We start from the raw sequence: 20000 nt of genomic DNA, 5'->3' as shown, positions 1-20000 counted from the left end.
ATGCAGGATAATGTGTGCATTGACAGTATGGTTACTGTTCCGGCAGCTGACGTCCAGATTTGAGGGGATATTAACTGTAAGTGTCTTGGAGTGTCTGGAACAGCTGGACCCAACAGTTGGCTCCTTTATTCTTTCTTCCCTTTTAGGCTGGTCACCATTTCCCTCACACCCCTCCCTCTCTATCCCTCCCTCTACCCCTCCCTCTATATCCCTCTCTCTATTCCTCCCTCTATCCCTCTCTCTCTATCCCTCTCTCTATATCCCTCTCTCTCTATCCCTCCCTCTACCCCTCTCTCTCTACCCCTCCTTCTCTATTCCTCTCTCTCTATTCCTCCCTCTCTATTCCTCCCTCTATATCACTTATCTACATCCCTCTCTCTACTCCTCTCTCTACCCCCCTCTCTCTCTACCCCTCTCTTTCTACCCCTCTCTACCCCTCTCTCTCTACCCCTCTCTCTCTCTACCCCTCTCTCTGTTCCCCTCTCTCTCTACCCCTCTCTCTCTCTCTACCCCTCTCTCTCTACCCCTCTCGCTCTCGACCCCTCTCTCTACCCCTCTCTCTCTCTAACCCTCTCTCTCTAACCCTCTCTCTCTACCCCTCTCTCTCTATCTCTATCTCTATCCCTCCCTCTCTTCACAGACTCTGACAACACGTTCACTCCCGTCAACTTTCTTTTACAGTTTTTCATCTACAAACTGTTCTCGTTGTTAAGAGATGCTTTCTCACTCTGTCTTTCTCACACTCCCTAATTTTCTCTCTCGCACTCCCTCTCTCCCTCACTCTTACTCTCTCCTAGACACACACACACACACACACACACACACACAGGCACATACATTCCTCTCTCTCATACTGTATATCTTCCTAATCCCCTCCGCCTCTGTGAGTTCAGACAGTCGCTGTAGGAGCATCAGGAAAGAAGCGCTCGGGCAGCTCAGACCAGCTCCAGGTCTCCACACTGATTCCTTTTCCATCTCTGTTCAGACATGCGTACGTAAGCGCGCCCCCCCACACACATGCTCATATGATCATGTACACACACGCATGCGCTCACACACACACACATGCACACGCACACACAATTTCCTTCTGCATTCAATTCAGCACAAAATGCACATCATGACTTGAGCTATGAGCCAAGACAACCCCACACAGCTCAATGATGAGGGTATCCGTTACAAGCTAGGCTAAACCGCACTTACTGTAGAACAGCCAAATCAACAGAAAACACACACACACACACAGAAACACACATACTGTACACACACACATACTGTACACACACATACTGTACACACACACACAGACACACATACTGTACACACACACACACACACACACATAGTGCACACACACACACACACACACACACACACACACACACACATACTGTACACACACACATTTCTGTTGCATTATCTGGGGACTCACACAATACCTATGGTGCGTTCGTTTATAACTGGGAGGTGGCAAATTGCGACTTGCTACTAGGAATGATTAAATAAAACGCCGCATGAACTTGCATTTCCTCGTCGCAAATTCGGATATGTTTCTCAGCCCCCATTTGCAGGCTGACGTCAATATCATATCATATCATCATCATATCATTCGCTATAGCTCGAATCAAGGTTATTATAGTTAACGAATACTAACTAAAAAATGAAAACTAGGTGTGAAAAAATATTTTAGTTAATTGAAATAAAAATAAAAACTAGACTTTACAAAAAAACTATAACTAACTAAACCTGTATTGTGTGTTTACAAAACGAACTAAAATAAACTAAAATTATTGAGAAAATGTCCTTAGTTTTAGTCTTTTTCATTTCATACATAAGCCTAGTATTTTGGGTGGATATGAAATCTATCCTCCATTTTTTTTAGCTGTGTCCCTGCACAGAAGTAACCTGACGTGCACCAGATGGTTTGTTTCACACGGAGTGAAACAACATGAGCTTGTGAGATCAGGATGGTGTCACGAGGGTAGCGCAGAAGAAAAAAAAACTAAAACTAATACTGAAACTAATAAAAACTAAACTAAAACTAAGCATTTTCAAAAATAAAAAATAAACTAGCAAACCTGCTTTAAAACTAATCAAAACTAAACTGAAATTGAAAACAAAAAGTTAAAACGATATAAAAATAAAAACTAATGAAAAAAGCAAAACTATTATAACTTTGGCTCAAATGCACACAGGTCGGCGGTAGGTATTTTGCCAGTTGCAACTTGCCACCTCCGACCACAAACAAACGCACTATTAAGCTGCTTCCAACCTGTAGGACTCTCATTGATTGCCTTCTGTACCCATCTGTCCACCACCTCCTCATCACTGGAGACTTCGGCCAATCAGAGCGCCGTATCTGTGGCTGACCAGGCTCACGTGTGACTGGGGTGTTCAGAGTGACCAGGAAGTGAAAATCAACACACACGAAAACAAAACAAGAACCTAGTGCCAAACAAACACTCGGAACGTTTACTCAGAACGTTTGTCATAAACATGCCGATTAAATCTATGTACAGTATGGACTCATGTACAGTACGGATTTCATAATGTACAAAACATGCACACACATACACACAGACATGCACACACACACACACGCATTCACACACATGCATACACACATGCATAGGCACACACACACACACGCCCTCACGCCCACACACACACACACACACACGCGCGCACACTCACACATGCACACACACACACACACACACACACACACACACACACACCACAAACACACACACACACACGCACATACTCCTATGAGAACCAGACACAGGATACCAGCTCAGACTGTGCTGTGTCCTCCTTAGTGAGTCAATATAAAGATGTGACAGGATGACAAAGGGCTCTCATACACCCTCACCAGCAGTGGGCTGAGGAGCCCGCAAAAAATTCAATTTCACCCCAAAACAAACATTAACAAATCTATAACGCCTATTGATTGTAGCTTTGTACCCTCGCCACTGTGGGAGTTTCACAGAAGAGGAGCGCCTTTAGAAAGAGAGAGAGAGAGAGAGAGAGAGAGAGAGAGAGAGAGAGAGAGAGAGAGGGAGAGAGGGAGAGAGGGAGAGAGGGAGAGAGATAGAGGGAGAGAGACAGAGAGAGGGAGAGACAGAGGCCGATGTGTCAAACTGACGATAGCAGCCCTGTGAATCACTGCTGCTGCTCACCCTGTCTCACCCTGCCTCACCCTGTCTCCATGTGTTGAGAGATAGAGGGATCAAGAGAAAGAGAGAGAGAAGTAGAGAGAGAGAGAGACAGAGAGAGAGAAAGATAGCTTCAGTCAGATTACCATACAGATACCTCGTAGCGGCTAAACGCCTCCGGCCAACAATGCAAGTTGCAGTTAACCTAACTAACCCTAACCAACTGCTTACCTAACCCTAAAGCTAATGCTAGCTAGCTAATGCTAACTCTAATGCTAGCTATCTTAAGCTAGCATTAGTGTTAGAATTATACATTAGCTAGCGTTAGCGTTAGATAGCTAGAGTTAGCATTATCGTTAGCATTATCGTTAGCATTAGCGTTAGCTAGCATTAGCGTTAGCTAGCTAGAGTTAGCATTATTGTTAGCATTAGCGTTAGCTAGCTAGCGTTAGCATTCAAAAGTGCCTTTTGTGATGTCACGGTGACCTTGACCTTTGACATTTGAATACCAAAATCTAATCCAATTAATCTAATTGTCCAACTGGAGATTTTGGCCAAATATATCAAGCCGTTCTTGAGATATTGTGTTCAGCAGGCCAAAAACACCTTTTGTGAGGTCAGTGACACTTGAACTTTGACCTTTAAGCCCCACAATGCGTTCCCGAGATATTGCTTTAACAAATATCGGACGGACGGACGGGCAACCCGAAACCATAATGCCTTCGGCCTGGCGGAGGCATAAAAAAGCCCGGCATCTGAGAGGAGAGAGAGAGAGAGGAGAGAGAGAGAGAGAGAGAGAGAGAGAGAGAGAGGAGAGAGGGGAGATTGAGAGAGGAGAGAGAGAGAGAGAGAGAGAGAGAAGAGAGAGAGAGAGGAGAGAGAGGAGAGAGAGATGAGAGAGAGGGAGAGAGAGAGAGGAGAGAGAGAGGAGAGAGAGAGGGAGAGAGAGAGAGAGAGAGAGAGGAGAGAGAGAGAGGAGAGAGAGGAGAGAGAGAGGGAGAGAGAGGCCGCCACAGACCTGACTCCCTAGAGTTAGTCTGTGATAAAACGCTACAAAGCACGGGCATAGGGGCAGAGCCAGCGCCTGCCTTTCACATCCTGGATCATCATGGATGAGTTTTTCATTTAGTCCCGACTGTACACTCCCGATGACATCATGTTCAAATGCAGCTCATGACATGATGTCATCGGGAGCGTACAGTCGGGACTAAATGAAAAACTCATCCAGCCCAGAAAAGGAGAAAACTGTAGCTAGACAACTCCAATGAGTCCAAGTGGCAAAATCGCACTTAAGGTGCCAGATATGTCGACCGCTCACACAAATGCAGGACTTGTTAGAAAAGTGGAAAGCTGCGGCCAGTGACCAATCAGAGGCCAAATCAGCCTCCCGCTATCTGCACGGGCCAATCATCCTCGCACACGCAAAATCCAAGTCCGAGTCTTTTCATTGGTGTCCACAAATATCAAGGTTTTTTAGCCGCACCAAGAACCAAGATCCCAGAACTTCTGGGTTCCCTAGAGAAAACAGACCCACCCACTGCACACATAACCGGGGGGGAACTGAGCTGCACCTCTGTATTACTACTACTAATACTGTAGATTTTGAAAACTTATACAAGTACAAATAATTAAAAACGTCCATCCAGCTCTACTGTATGCTGGGTGAGATATACAGTGCAATGTGCCTCATTCCCCAACAAAGTTAAGAATTTCTTAGGAAGCATTTCTTCTTGAACTCCACTTACACCGTTTCCAAGAAGATTCTGGCATTCACCAATGTTCTCACATGTGGGAACTAAGAACAGAATCTAAGAACACAGAAGAGCAGTCTTAAGTGGGCTACGGACTATTTGTGCGAGACATGTTCATTTAAAATGATCTGTGATTGTGTTTACTTCTCACACATCACATCTACAGTTGTATAACAATATAGGATTGCAATATTATAATATTTGTATCATTTATCTTATAATAAGGATTTTCATTATTTTACAAGGCGAGAGTGCTGTCTGTCCAATAATATCCCCGATGCGGATACAGCGATAACTGAACGGGTTTGGCTAATATCATCCCATGCATTTTACTGACGCTGCTGAATATGACAGGTTGACTCTGATGTTTCGATTTTTGTTTGGGCGTGCCGTGTTGACATCTGTGTAGGCTATTGAATAGCCTACATTTTTGTACTGTAGACTGTAGGCTATTGTACTGTATATTGCATTCTATCATTTTGACATTTTGCACTGTTCTGCCTCGCTATGTTTATGCACCAAGGCAAATTCCTCATAATAGGAAGCCAAATTGGCTAAATTAGAATCTGATATTGATTGCCCGAGGCTGGATTCAATCTGCTGTCCTCTGACTCACCTGACACAACCCCACCTAAACCATTATGCTATCGAAAAGTCGAGGGCGTTGATGACCGGTATTCATTCAGAGAAGTGACATCTGCGCACGACCCTGTAGTTGCATGCCCTTATATGGGGCTGTCGGGGAGTTTACCTATGCTAATTCGGGTGAGCGGCCATGAGCTTTGAACTTGTGAAGCCATGAGATTCACCATTATGAGAAGGCAGGTGAGAACTCTTCCAGCGGTTTACGAACACGTTGTGAATCAGACGGGAGCTTTCTTTAGAAATGTTCTTAGGTTGAAATTGGTGAACGAGGCCCAATGTCCACATTGTTCTGTTTAGTTTTAGGTTCTCTTCTTTACTCATCTGTACACAATATACACACAGCTCTGTTTACACATATCCTTATTTTACTACTGTATATCTATACTTACATGTTTGTGTGACTTTTTTGTGCGTAATTTTTGCTTTTTTTGCCAATGAAGCCCTTTGAATTGAATTGAAATTGAGAGAGAAGTGTGTGTGTGTGTGTGTGTGTGTGTGTGTGTGTGTGTGTGTGTGTGTGTGTGTGTGTGTGTGTGTGGGAGTTCTGAGAGAGACAAGAGACAGAGATCTGAGAGAGAGAGGGAGAGAGAGACAGGGAGAGATCTGAAAGAGAGAGGGAGAGATGGGTCATACAGAGGGTAAAGAAAAAGGGAGGGAGATACTGTGGAGAGAGACAATGGACAGAGTAAGAGAAACACAAGGGAGAGAGAAGAGAGTGAGATGAGAGATCTGAGGGAGAGGGAGAGAGAGAAGTAGAGGGTAGCTGAAGAGAGAGAGGGAGAGAGAGAAAGAGAGGGAGAGAGAGAGGGAGGGAGAGAGAGAAGTACATAGAGGGTAGCTAAAAGAGAGAGAGGGAGAGAGAGAGAGAAGTAGAGAGTAGCTGAAGAAAGAGAGAGAAATAGAGGGAGGGAGAGAGAGAGGAAGGGAGAGAGAGAAGTAGAGGGTAGCTGAAGAGAGAGAGGGAGAAATAGAGGGTAGCTGAAGAGAGAGAGAGAGAGAGAGAGAGAGAGAGAGAGAGAGGGAGAGTGAGAGTGGCAGGCCGGAGATGAGGATCCCCACCGTTGGTAGCCTGTTAGCTGAGAGCTGCAGGTCCACACACATGCACGCACACGCACACACACCCACACACACGCACGCACCCACACACACACACACACACACACACACACACACACACACACACACACACACACATACACACACGCGCACACACACATACACACACACACACAGAGCAGCCCTCTCTGTACACTACCTGCCTCCTCCCACTACACAGGGGGTGCCCGAGCGCCAGGCTGTCTGTCCTCAGACCCTGGGGAGTACAGCGCCGAACACTCAGCCAATCAGCACGGCGCGCCAGACAAACCCGTTCTGCTGTACCACGCTTTATTCCCTCAGAGGAAGATGGCGGCAGGTGTGTGTAGGACGTTATTTCTCGACTCCCTGCGTGTGGAGAGGATCGGCCAGTAAGCAGTACAGACAGATTGGGGAGGGGAGGACGGATGGTGAGCAGGGAGCGCGTGGCGGGGTGAGGGGGGGGTCCCAGATCGGGGGCCCTGCTGTCGGGCGGGGGCGGGCGGGGGGGGGGGGCGGTCCCTGGCTGTGGTGTAGCCTCAGACTGGTGATGCAACTCCTCTGGAGGGAGGGAGGGAGGGAGGGAGGGAGGGAGGGAGGGAGGGGGGGAGGGAGAATCACGGATGACTTTCTCTGTTTTCCAGAACAGAGCGGCCCCAGGAGCCCCCCCCCCCCCGCGCCCCCGGGGGGAAGACGAACGAGCTCGCGGGGCTGATTGCGAACGAGCCGTTCTCCTCCTGATTATCTCCTAGAAAGATCGTTATACGGCTGACTATCGGCGTAATTGGAGAAAGTGAGGGGACCGTCGTTGATGTGAGAAGCCGAGGTGCTCTGCCGCCAGTCTAGACTCTGAAGACGAGTTGGTAGTTTCACCAGCGGTGAGGGAAACGTCAATGGAAACCCGGTTAGGAGGATAATGAGAGTGAATGAATCCGTTTGTCTGCTGACACCTGCTTAACCTTTCTGCTTAACCTGCTTAACCTTTCAACTGCACCTCCAGACCCGGGCGTGATGGGGTGGGGGGACTCGGCATGGCCAGGGAGGAGGTCAGACATAACCCACCTCACAAGCACACACACACATACACACACACACACATACACATACACACACACACACACACACACAAACACACTGCCTTGTTCAACAGGAGAGAAGAGAGGCTTATACTGAACCATTCAGCCTTGTTAAAAAGGTTAAAACGGTGCCTGTCTATACTCACATCTAAGGTAAAATTAGGTCAAGAAATGTGCTACACACACACACACACACACACACACACACACACACACACTTCTAAGCAAGTACTGCACAAAGAGTGAGAGAGTTGAGCAAGGTCTACTCACAATTTAGAGTCCCATAAAAGCCACAGCCAACCGCCAGCTGAATGCTAGCAGCATGACACCAAAACACAGACAAGGCCACATGTGTGAATATGCCTGGCATTACTAACTCCGGTCGGCCACAGCCAACTGGGTTGTTTTCCTCCTTCTCCTCCTCCTCCTCTTCCTCCTCACTAGCATTTCCAGCACTCCCTCCATCCCTCCATCTTCTGGCTGTAGCTCACTCTGACTCACCCTGTCCCAGCTGAGGAAAGGCCAGGGGTGGGGCCCCAATAACAACTTAGCACCCTCGTTTCAGCCTGTTCCATTGATAACCAACTCTTTAATGTGCTATGAAGACATCTATTAAACATGGGGTTCTTGAGTGCCTGGAACACAGTCGGTCAAATGTTGAGTGAGTCACCATTGGATGATTCACAGTCCAGTGTGTGTTGATCATAATATAATAAATGGCATTCAAGAATTATATTAGTGGACAAGAGAGAAGAGTCTAGTCATGAATTGGTTTGGAAATCAAAACGCTATGTTAGCTAGCCTTTTAGCTAGCCTCTCCACAGCTCGGGGAAACTCAACACCACCCCCTATCCTTACTGCACTGTCTTGGAAAATGAGTCCTCTCATTCTGCGCGCGCACACACACACACACACACACACACACACACACACACACACACACACAAAGAATGGCTAACACTCTGATCTTGCACACAAAATTGAATACAAGTGCACAGTGAACCTGTCATCCCCCACCCATGACGTCAGCATGTCCAGCTGATGAATGAGGAAGTGGAGTGGGCTTTTATAGTTTAGATTTGCCATATGGGCCCATCTTATTTTTTTTCTTTGGTCTAAAATTTAAGCATTTATTTGAAAGTAAGTAGTGATTAAAATAGATAATATAAAAAGAATCTCAAGCGATTTTAACCTTCTGTAGGACAATAAATACTCAAAGATTTCAGTTTTATTGTCTTTGGCAAGAAGCGGTAATTGCAGGTGAGTTTTTTTAGAGTTCATTTCGAAACCAAACACTAGCCACCAATCATGTGCACTGCTAATGAATATTGTGCGGGAATGTCACCACAGACACCGAATTCACAAAATGGCAGTGCTGCAAATGAAAAGGCTTTGATGAATAAAGACTGAGTCATTACTGTGTTACCTCATTTATGTCTATGAAAAAGTTTGAGATTGCCACTTTAATGAAAACAACAATGTAAAAAAAAAACATGAAAAAAGGCCTTGTCGAGTGCACTTCATTGTTCTGGTGCGACCTTTTTTCTATTCAGATTCGCTACACATTCTCATGCGGTGTCGTTTGTGATAGCGGTGAAAATTGAAGTTTTCCTCCTATGACTTAAATGCCTAAACAGCCATATCTTGACCTAGGAGGGTCGCAGAAACATGGGGTTTGGACTGAGACAAAGACTCTCGACTTTAAAAACACATCTAGCATGATTTCAAGTTATCAAGCTCGGGTTATCGAGCAGACAATGCTTTCTCTAGGAGTGCGGAGCTTCTCTATCCATTAATATAAACCTGCTGGTCTACTGTGTACCCTACATTAATAAGTTCTCCATTACCCGCCTCGACTACTTCAATGCCCTTCATGTTGGTCTGGACCAGGCCTCGCTGTCACGTCTCCAGCTGGTACAGAACGCTGCTGCCCGGCTACTGACAGGGACACGTAGACGGGAACACATTACTGCCGTCCTGGCCTCCCTCCATTGGCTTCCTGTGCAGTTTAGGATTAATTTAAAGATGTTATTGTTTGCTTATAAAGCCTTGAATGGTCTGGCCCCGCCCTGTCTCGCTGACACCCTACATCCGTACATCCCGCTACGGTCTCTCAGGTCGGCTGACCAGTTGCTCCTCGTCATCCCTAAATCCAGGCTAAAGCACAGGGGGGACTGAGCTTTGGCCGTCGTTGCCCCCAAACTCTGGAACGAGCTGCCCCTCCACATTAGGCTTCGAATGTTTAAGTCCCGCCTAAAAACACATTTGTTTTCCCTGACGTTTTAATACTAAGTATCAGAGTAGCTCTTTATTATCTTTCCTTATGCTTCTATTGTCCTATTGTGTTGTCTACTGTGTTTTTTGTATTGATTGAAATGGAAAGCACTTTGGTCAACTCTTGTTGTTTTAAATGTGCTCGATAAAAAAATGAAAAAAAGTTTAATAATAATAATATGTTTATTTGTGTAGCACCTTTCACTGATAAAAAAAATAAAGTGCTTCACACACATCAAGCAACACAAAGTAGACAGTGCAATAAATTGACAAAGTGCAATAAATAAACAGTATAGACAACATAGCTAAAACAGAAGGATAAAAAAGGCTAAAATCAAAATGATAAAAGACTAAAAAGGATAAGATAAATAAAAGAGAGATCAATTAAAACCCTGTCTGAATAGAAATGTCTTGAGCTGTTTTTTAAAAGCGGGAAGGGAGTCGATCCACGTATCGGTGGGGGGAGGGCATGCCAGAGGGTAGCGGCTGTGGACTGGGAGGAACCATCGCCCTTGGTTTTTAAGCGGGTATGAGGGATGACCAGGAGGTGAAGCTGTGCGGATCTAAGGGCTTGACTGGGGGTGGAGGGGTGGAGGAGATCGGAAATGTAGATGGGGGATTGGCCATGGAGGGCTTTAAAAGTAAGAACCAGAATTTTTTTATGAACTCGGACTTGAATAGGTAGCCAATGAAGGGAGAGTAAAATTGGGGTGATGTGTGATCTCCTATTCAAGCTTGTTAAAAGACGGGCAGCTGCATTATGAATAACGGCTCAAGACAGATTTCAAACCGGTGAAGAGGGAGTTACAGTAGTCGAGGCGGGATGAAAAAAAAGCATGAATGATAATTTCCATTTCTGGCTTAGAAACAACAAATCTTAGTTTAGCAATGTTTCTAAGCTGATAAAAGAAGAAGAACGGGTTAGCTAATGACTATTAAAAGATAAAGACATTGTCTTTGAAGATTACACCTAAGTTTCTAGATTATACCAACACGTTTCTAACTTGAGGTTTGACATGCACGGCCAGTGGCCCAAGGCCCTGCTTAATGCCAAGGTTGATGTGGTCAGGGGCAATGATCAGGGCTTCCGTCTTCTCTGGGTTTAGTTGCAGGAAATCGGCTGCCATCCAGCTCTTAATAGCATTAATGCACTCTTTAAGGATGTTGAATTTACTGCACTCACCAGGATTAAAAGTTAGTACATGTTTGGCCTGACAACCTACATTATAGTCATAGTACCGTGATATCCCCTCACAAATGTTCTAGGCTGTTTGTTATTTAAAAATATATAAACGCAATGAAATCAGATAATGTAGGCTAATAGTTAGGCAGAGCTAATAAAGCACACATTTGCACAAGTGCATAGTGCATGTAGAAAATTCACCACAATGCAGGAAATGACGTTTTTGATGTCCAGAATTCTGAGCCAGGAAAAACCCTGATGGTGTTACTGCCGCCAAATGGGTCTGCCGCCATAATGGCACTGCTCAATGCATTCTGGGAAGATTCAAAGAGCAAGCACCAAAAGAGAAACTAAACACCTCAGGCTCTGAACTCTGTGGATTTAGAAAATATACGGGAGTAAAATAGACTATACTTTTACTGATACCCCCTTTCCACCAATGCAAACCTACTTCTGGTTCTGGGCTGGTGCTGGTTCTAAGAAGCAGTTTGCTTTTTCACAGGCTAGGGAGCCACTTCATTACAGTACGTCACTGTTACTGTCTCCACTTTCTCAGCAGCCAGCACCCGCTTCAAGCACAACAACAGCTATTCCATAGTATATATAGGCTACATGCAAGTTAAACAACTACTGTACCACACTGTGTGTGGTAGCATAACATGACTTTTTCTATATTTCTAGTATAATCTTTGCTGAAGATACACGTTCCAGGACAGTATCATTGATCGCACTGTTTGTCTATTATCAGAATAAACCAACTCAACTGGGAATCCTGGTCTGTAGTGCCTTTAGCCATGAATTATACTGTTCTGCTTGTTTGCTATGAAACATTTATCAGTCAAAACAAAATGCCTGCAAACTGGTTAAGCTAATAAGTGTTCCCAAATAAATATTAAGCTTGTTTGATATGTTATTTGACTGCCTGTCACAAATATCAGCCATACACTCATGACTGAGGGTGCCCAGTTTATACAGTAGCTTTAGATAAACAAACAAGTTTGTTTTTTGGGAACATGAGCCTTTAAGACAACTGTATAGTAAACCAGTTACGTAACGTTACCCTCAAATCATTTTACTGGATTTTGTCTAATGCTAATGCTACGGACAGTACACTGCATCATTGCATAACTCAGAAAAACAGCGGCATATTTAAAAACGGGTTATTTGGATAAACTGTCCACACATTGGGAATATACATGGTTAGTTTCTCGACTGAAAAAATACTAAAACTTAATAAAGTGACATATTAACTGTCGTAGAGGCTAAATTACAACAGTTGAGGGCACAGTTCATGATATTCTCCGAGCCCCTTACATAAGCGCCTCCGTTTCAGATCAACAAAGTAGTAGGGCCGAAGAGGAACCAGTTTTCGGGGGCTGAGAGCCAGGATCTTTGCTGTCAAAGCACGAAAAACTGGTTCAAGATTAGGCACCAGCTCCAAACTGGCCCTCGAAATGCCTCCGTGGAAAAGGGACACCAAGCAATGGGAAAAATGAATTGTAGTGAGCACCCCCTGGTGGTGAGCTCTGGTACAGGTGTTGGACAAACAAAGTACGCGAACGAATGTATGCACTAAAGTACAGCCGTACATAAAACACACTAACATAGAGGGGTCCAATGAATACCCCCATTCAATTTCATCGGGTGGGGGACAATTAACTTAGGAGAATCTAGACCCGGTATGTGCTGGCTCTAGAAGGAGCTATGTTGTAGCAACCAAAACAACTGTGTCATATTAAAACAGGCCTAGTTTTCCAAGTCTGCCTCATTTCATTAACAAAGTCATGACCATCCTTTGGTTATTGGATTGGAATAACATTCCACCATGCATTCTGTCCAAACCAAGCCTTGTTCTCAAGCCAGATGGCTTGTGTTGCCACTTGTGTGCAAGGACTATTTGTTCGTTTTCTCACTAGTGCCATGTATGAGGCATTCTGCCCCAAAGAGTTTCCCACAGCTTCCTTCAGCTACGTTGAAAACAGAATTACTGTGTCTGACGGTTGCACCATCATAAAGAGAATGCGTAGGAACAGGCTTCATACGCTGAACTTATGAACTCAGCAGAACTGACAAAACTGGCAAATTGTGCTACTGGATTCCCTTCGCTAACAGGGTTCCCCTCCGCCTTTCTCTCGTTCTGCAGTTCTGTGACGGTTCTCTAAGGTAACGTGGTTCTCTTGGTACGACTCACCATGCTTGTTGTTCTCCGGGTCCCCGGTGGTCCTGGTGGCTTCCTGGGGGTGGGTCTGCTTGGGTGGACGGCCCCTGGGCATCCCACTAGTGGTCAGCTTCCCCAGTCGGGGGCCACTGGCACTCTCCATGCCTGGGGGCAGGGGGGAGGTCAGAGGAGTGTCACTGTGTAACTCACAATCAGACATTGATTCACTAGCACCAACAATAACTGCTTATTTATTGCGTGTGTAGCAGATTGGCTTCTTTCAGCCTGGCAGGGCATAAAGCAGTTGAGGCAGACACATCATCTTGGGTCTTAATGAGGGTGTGACCTTCCATGTTTCATTTAAAAATCAATACTTTCAGTTACACACCAACTCCATAGTTCTCCAATTAGAGCAAAGGGGAGTAACTCAGCCATCACTAAGAGAGGGCAGAGAGAGAGAGAGAGAGCCTGAGAGAGAGAGAGAGAGAGAGAGAGAGAGAGAGAGAGAGAGAGAGAGAGAGCTGAAAGAGAATGTCAGCTGAGGCCATCGCACAATACAAGTGACTTTCTTGAAGGGAAAAGTCACATGCTGGCTTCAGTCATCATATTCATATTGTACTTACAGCAACATTCTAATGCATCTAGCAACATCTACCCATTGGACTCAGGCTATATCCTTGGCCTTAATAGCTAGTCCATGTCAGGTTGATCCTTGCGTGGGTCTGGTCATCAATACAGCCTGACAGCTGGGCCTACAGCATGGACCTTCTAATGGATGATGGCTGGCAATACAGTAGCTAATTATGCTAAGTAGGATTGATTACAGGACGATCATGCTTTCTCTTAGCATACATTGTCACTCTCTGCTAATTAATTGCAACAGCACACAAAGGGTCACTCATTTGAGGCCACTCAGGATCGGTTTACATGCAATGCTATTCAGTGTAAATTGATTGTTGAAGGCACTATAGTTTGAGGGATAGCGATAAGTATCGAAATTTGCTAATCCTATGCACTGCTGAACTGCGCAGGGGGAGCGACTTTATTGGGAGAGAAGTAGCTGCTGAGAAGTAAGCTTCATTGGTATTTGTGGAATTTATCAACTACACATCAAAATACTCAAGTGCATGAACATGGCCATACGAAATGACTTACTACACAAGTGCTCAATAATAGCCCACAGACTACTGGTACTTTTTAAAGCCACGCTAAACTGTCCCCCATACTGTTGTAAATGGTTACAATTGTACACTTATTTACGTGACCCTCTGCTACAACGTTGCATGCGGACACTGGCTACTGTGTTACAACGTTGTTGATGATTAGAATTCGACTTGCTCTTTTGCTTCTAGAAGGCCACACCTACCTGGAATAGCGGGAGTCACCCAGCACGAGCGGCCGGGTGGCCTGGGTCACCCACGTGGGGGTCAGGCAGTAGGCTTCACCTCGGCTCGCGCAGTAGGCGACTTTCCCGATGTTACATGGCAATCACACACACCTGCCGTTCTGCCGTCGCGAGCTGTCGGGCTGGGGGCGCGAGGCGGACAGACAGTCGTCACGGTCGTTAGTCGAGTGCCGAGCCCCCGCTGTGAATCCGAGAGAGACGAGGAAGAGGAGACGAATAAGGGAAATGCGATATTTTATAATCCTGGACACTTTCACCTCATTCCCAGCCTCCAGCTGCCCACCTCTCTCCTACGTTAACATGTATACCACGAGACACTTCGTCAAGCCAAATCGTCTCGATATACCCTCAATAAATAGCACAAATAGGCAGGAAAGGCATATACGTCTTCGACTCCTTGAAGAAAATATTAGAATAGAAGTAGATTTTATATAGGCAATGAAGCAAAATGGCGACTTTAATACGAAGGAGGAGTAAAAAAAATCCTTGCGCTGGCTGGAGCGAAAGGGAGGCACAAAAATATGTTTAGTGCAGTAATTTCGACAGCTGCAAGAGAGTTGGTTAGAGTAAAAGGAAACAAACCAGTGGAAAAGAAACGGAAACCTTCAATCTCGATCGCTTTCCGTGCCGTCTGCGGTTCCTTACCTCGGGATTATTTCGGTTTTTTATACGGATATTATCTTCGCAACCGTGTACAGTAGCCTAATACTGTAATGTGTGTTGGGTCATGCGCGTATCCACTCCACCTTTGACAGTTGCAACTACAGTCTTGAGGCAACTTCAAACTCTCGCGTTATTATTTTTATCGAGCAAATAATATTAGGGTTTCTGTCTAATAAACCTGATAAAAAAAAACGTTTGATGCGGCTCATCCGACGTAACGGCGTTCCCTCATGACGAAAAAGGGTTAGGCTGAAGTCCTGAAATCAACCTCGCAAAGCATTTTAACCTTATCGTTTCTCAACATTCGGCCCTTTATACTTTTCGTCAATTGCAGTCTCAGGTAGCATATTGTGCACACAGCATGATGGGCTATAATCGGCAGATTGTGGTTGATATTTGTCGTTGTGCTGTTGGGGGCATTTTGCCAGACCAGCCAACCCTCCCCCCCCCCCCCCCCCCCACACACAAAAAAAACAAACTCCTGGTATTGCAATATAAGCATATATTAGGGTATTATTAAAGCAGAACATTTTCTAGGCATTAACCTCATATAATGCATATCACTCAAATGAATAGGATAGATCAGATATAGGCCTACAGACATTTGATTATTGATCATTTAGGCCTATATTGCAACTGCTGTGTATTTGGAAATCCAAGGTCAAGTTGGAAGTTTAAAAGTTATGTTGTCCATGAGTCTATTATTATTACATCTTATTAATAGTATAATTGTTATCATTATTAGTAGAATATCTGTTGAAGTAGTAGTAGGCCTAGTAGTAGTAGCCTAGTAGTAGTAGTAGTAGTAGTAGAAAGATAGTGTATTAGTATGAATCATACTCATTATGATATTGGCTTGCCACCTTGGTCAATCATAACCACATAGGCTATACTGAACACTGCATGGTGCATAACATGGTATCATGGTATGATTGCTCGGTATTACAGGACTACAGTGGGCTCAGTGAAGCCCGCGGGGACCGAAATGCTCTGCTCTTGATTGGTGCCAGAATGACCTAATATTTCCTCTTGGTGGAGATCATCTGAAACAATGATGTCATCCATGTGAGGTGTAGGTTTCCTTCCAAACCACAAGGGGGCAGGATGTGCTCTTTTTTGCCAAGCAAAATCAAGCCAACACAGTCCATTATAAATAACTGTGTTTGCCAATATAGTCATATATATATATGTATAGAATAGATAGAATAGAAAGTGTATTTGCCATGGATAATGGGAACAGATACATTTAATTCTTGTAATCGCTTGTCCTTACAGTATCTTATCAGCTCTAATCAGTTCCTCATTCCAGTCCTAGGTACTCAGCTAGACATTGAAAATGTTTCACTCCCTCCTCTAACGTACCATTTATTATGTTGGTTTGAGAGGAGAAAAAAAGAACATTGTCTAGGCAGCTGTGTTCTGTTGTTAATGACTAGCTAGCGACAGTGACCAGGGAGGACATAGGGAGAAAACACAGTGCTGAGGTCAGGTGCATGGATTCCTAATCCACCTATGCGCAGTCAGTCACGTTCACCACATATCCCATCTCAAATGTTGCTTTGATAAGATCCCATCCTTGCTTTGCTCACTGAGAAGTCTGTATGAGAAGAATCCCAGATAGCAAGCGGATCTGAGCCATATACAGGCCAGATCTGGCCCTTGTGGCTTAGTTCCGGCCCATATATGGCTCAGAATTATTACACATCCGCTTGCTATCTGGGATGTCAGAGAAGCTGTTTTGAAACTGTTTGAAACGGTGATGGATGTACTTCTGCTATACTTATGTGTAGTTGTATATTATTGCTGCTGCATCGTCCCTGTCTTGCATAGTGTTGATCTGATGTCTCTAAACACAGAATTTGTTTTTTTGCTTGTGAATGTTTCTGCTGTGTTTTTATTTATGAATGGGTTATGGGCTACACATTAATTGGCTTTCTGGGATCAATAAAGTCATCTGAATCTGAATCTGATCATCACATTTCTGTCTGATTCCCAACTAACATGATGGGTTGTTAAATCAATGAAGCATGCTGGGTAGTAATTGCAAAGGAATGGCAATTACTACCAGATTTCCCATTATTTTACTCAATGCCAGACCCGGTGAAACAGGCTTACTTACATTGGCAGGTAGAGGGCGCTGTTGCATTACTGCTGGGTAACTGGCTCAGACTGAAATACAATCGCACCAGCCAGGTGACTAGGGAAGAAAGTCTAGTGGCCTTGTCTGCAGCTGTCCTCTGACAGTTATGGAGAAAGTCCTGTAGCTGAAAGGTGGATTCATGACGCATTATCCCTGTGAAACTGAACCAAATCAAACTGTTCCTAAAGCTGAATGACGGCTTTTATCTGGGACACAGTCACACCTGAAGCGGTAATCTACCTCCCACCAGTCCCCTCACTCTCATGGTTAATGGCCCTTAATGAATAGTTATAGAAGACTCCCATCTGACGGGGTTTAAATCCTTTTATAGAGCCGCTGATTTATGCATCTCGCTCTGCTGAAGAGGCAGACGCCAATTTAATGGATTGTGAAAAAGCTGTCAGAGGTAGATTGGTCTGTACTTCCAGACTGATCACACACGCCTGCTGAGGTGAATGGCAAACTGGTGTGTGTGTGTGTGTGGGGGGGGGGGTAGTCACGGTTGATCAGGTCAGATTCACCAATATACACATTTAGAATGTGTACATACATACAAAGAGAGAGAGAGAGAGAGAAAGAACCACTTATGCAAACAAAAACACTCCCATTAAGTCAAAACCCCGCAGTCTCTAACCATCTGCTCCATGGGTGTGCGATCTGGTGATAATGAGAACGACAGCCTGTTGATCAGATCGGTTTACCGTGGAGGCATCCATACGAGGCAGCTCCGTGTGATTAACAGGTGGTAGGCCACGCATGGCGTCTCCCAGTAATTGGCTCCCAGGGTGTCAACAAGCCCGCTATGACTCATAGACTCTGATTGACAGGTTATGGCGCAGGTGCAAGGTGGCAGACAAACTACGCCTGGGCAATGTGTGAGACTCGTTTCCTCTACCCTCTCGTTCTCTCTCTCTCTGTTACTCTTTCTCTTTTTTTGCAACATTCCCTTGTTACCATCGTGACCATTTCTCTTTCCATCTCATGTCATTTCTCATCCCGAAAGAGAGAGAGAAAGAAAGAAAGAAAGGACACCAGGCAGAGCCCTGCAGTGACTCTTGTCGTGAGTCGTGACAGTTTATCTGAGAGTGCTTTTGAGATTGCGTTGGGGACTATTGAGGTGAATCGGTTCTGCTTTGCTTTGCTCACTGAGAGCAAGAGAGCATGAATGAATCAGCAGACCAGCTCACCTGCCTCATCAGTCAGCTCTGTCACAACTGTATTGACAGGACGAAACAGGGAGTGGAAGTGTGTGTGTGTGTGTGTGTGTGTGTGTGTGTGTGTGTGTGTGTGTGTGTGTGTGTGCATGCGTGCGTGTGAGTGGTTATGCAGTTGGTGCGCACTGTACTGTAATTATGATCTTGTGTCACTAAAACAGGAAGCAAACAATGCCAGAAAACTAAAACAAAACCGGGAAAATGTAAATATTTTACGTATCACTTTATTTAGAAAAGACAAGATTATTCATATTCCAGAGTTCTTTATATCTGTACAGTACAGCAAGTAAATATTATTGAATCCCTTTTGCATAACACATTTAAAACAAACAATACATCTGACACAGTAAACAAAAAACGCAGGTGTTTGTTCATCTACAGTTTAGTCACAAAAGAAAACCCCAAAAACAACAGAACAGTGTTCATTCTTTATAACAGTCTGTTAAGATTCCACTTCCGGAAGTCCTTCTCAGAGGATGAACAGAATGCAGGAAGGGGGCGTGGCCAGTTTGAAGACATCATCTAATTCTGGAAACCTCATTTCTGGGAGCAGGAACACATGGCGCTCCCTCCGTGATCAAAGCCGGAGCTGGATTCACTGTCATGCCGCAGACCTCCTCACCGGTGAGGCTGATTGGCTGTCGAAGCGTGGGGATTCACAGTGTCACATCAGGAGCAGACTGCTGGTGTGGATCGGAGCTTATACTTCGAACATGTTAGGACGCACGGTAAAGCAGGCTACACTAGAGCTACTGTAGTGTGAACGGTATGTACAACGGTCTTATCGCTGCCTTTTGAACCAAGTGTAGCTGCTGGTCCTAAGGACTAGGGTTGTCCATACAGTAGGTACAGTATAAACAGGAGAAAAACACAGTTATAATAGAGATGCACAGTGCCTTAGACAGACCCACGTACTCACACTGCTACCGACGCACACGGACGCCCACACACTCACACTGCCACGACATCATGAGAGATTCAGGCCTTCGAACCCTGGACCCTGCGCCTAGAAACATCTGGAGGCAGTACTCTCTGGGAATGTCGTCTCCCGGTCAACAACGTACAGTACAGTAGGGTTTTCCATTATTGCTTGAGCAAACACAGAGCAAACACGCATTAACTCTGTCAGCATGGCCTCTGGAATCATTCAGTTTATAAAACATTAAAAGTAGAGTTAAATTACACAGATCTACAGTTCATATTACTCTACAACGGTCAAATATACTGTATATCTGCCATCACTGACAGTTCATTTACAG

At 44.9% G+C, this 20000-nt stretch overlaps 1 protein-coding gene across 1 annotated transcript in view; it reads right to left on the bottom strand.

Moving 5' to 3' along the window:
* The window catches only part of LOC311315015 (zinc finger protein 512B-like), a 43611-nt gene extending 28227 nt beyond the window's left edge, over window positions 1-15384 (bottom strand). Inside the window, 3 exon segments of the mRNA XM_084445589.1 lie at window positions 13353-13484; window positions 14686-14905; window positions 15307-15384. Coding sequence (XP_084301715.1) covers window positions 13353-13482 — 130 coding nt within the window. The 5' untranslated portion in view covers window positions 13483-13484; window positions 14686-14905; window positions 15307-15384.
* Window positions 15385-20000: the final 4616 nt, after the last annotated feature.

Source organism: Borostomias antarcticus, assembly GCF_949987555.1.
Source record: "Borostomias antarcticus genome assembly, chromosome: 11".
Lineage (NCBI taxonomy): Eukaryota > Metazoa > Chordata > Actinopteri > Stomiiformes > Stomiidae > Borostomias > Borostomias antarcticus.
The sequence above is the reverse complement of the archived record's forward strand: the minus strand, read 5'-3'. Positions and strand labels throughout refer to the sequence as shown.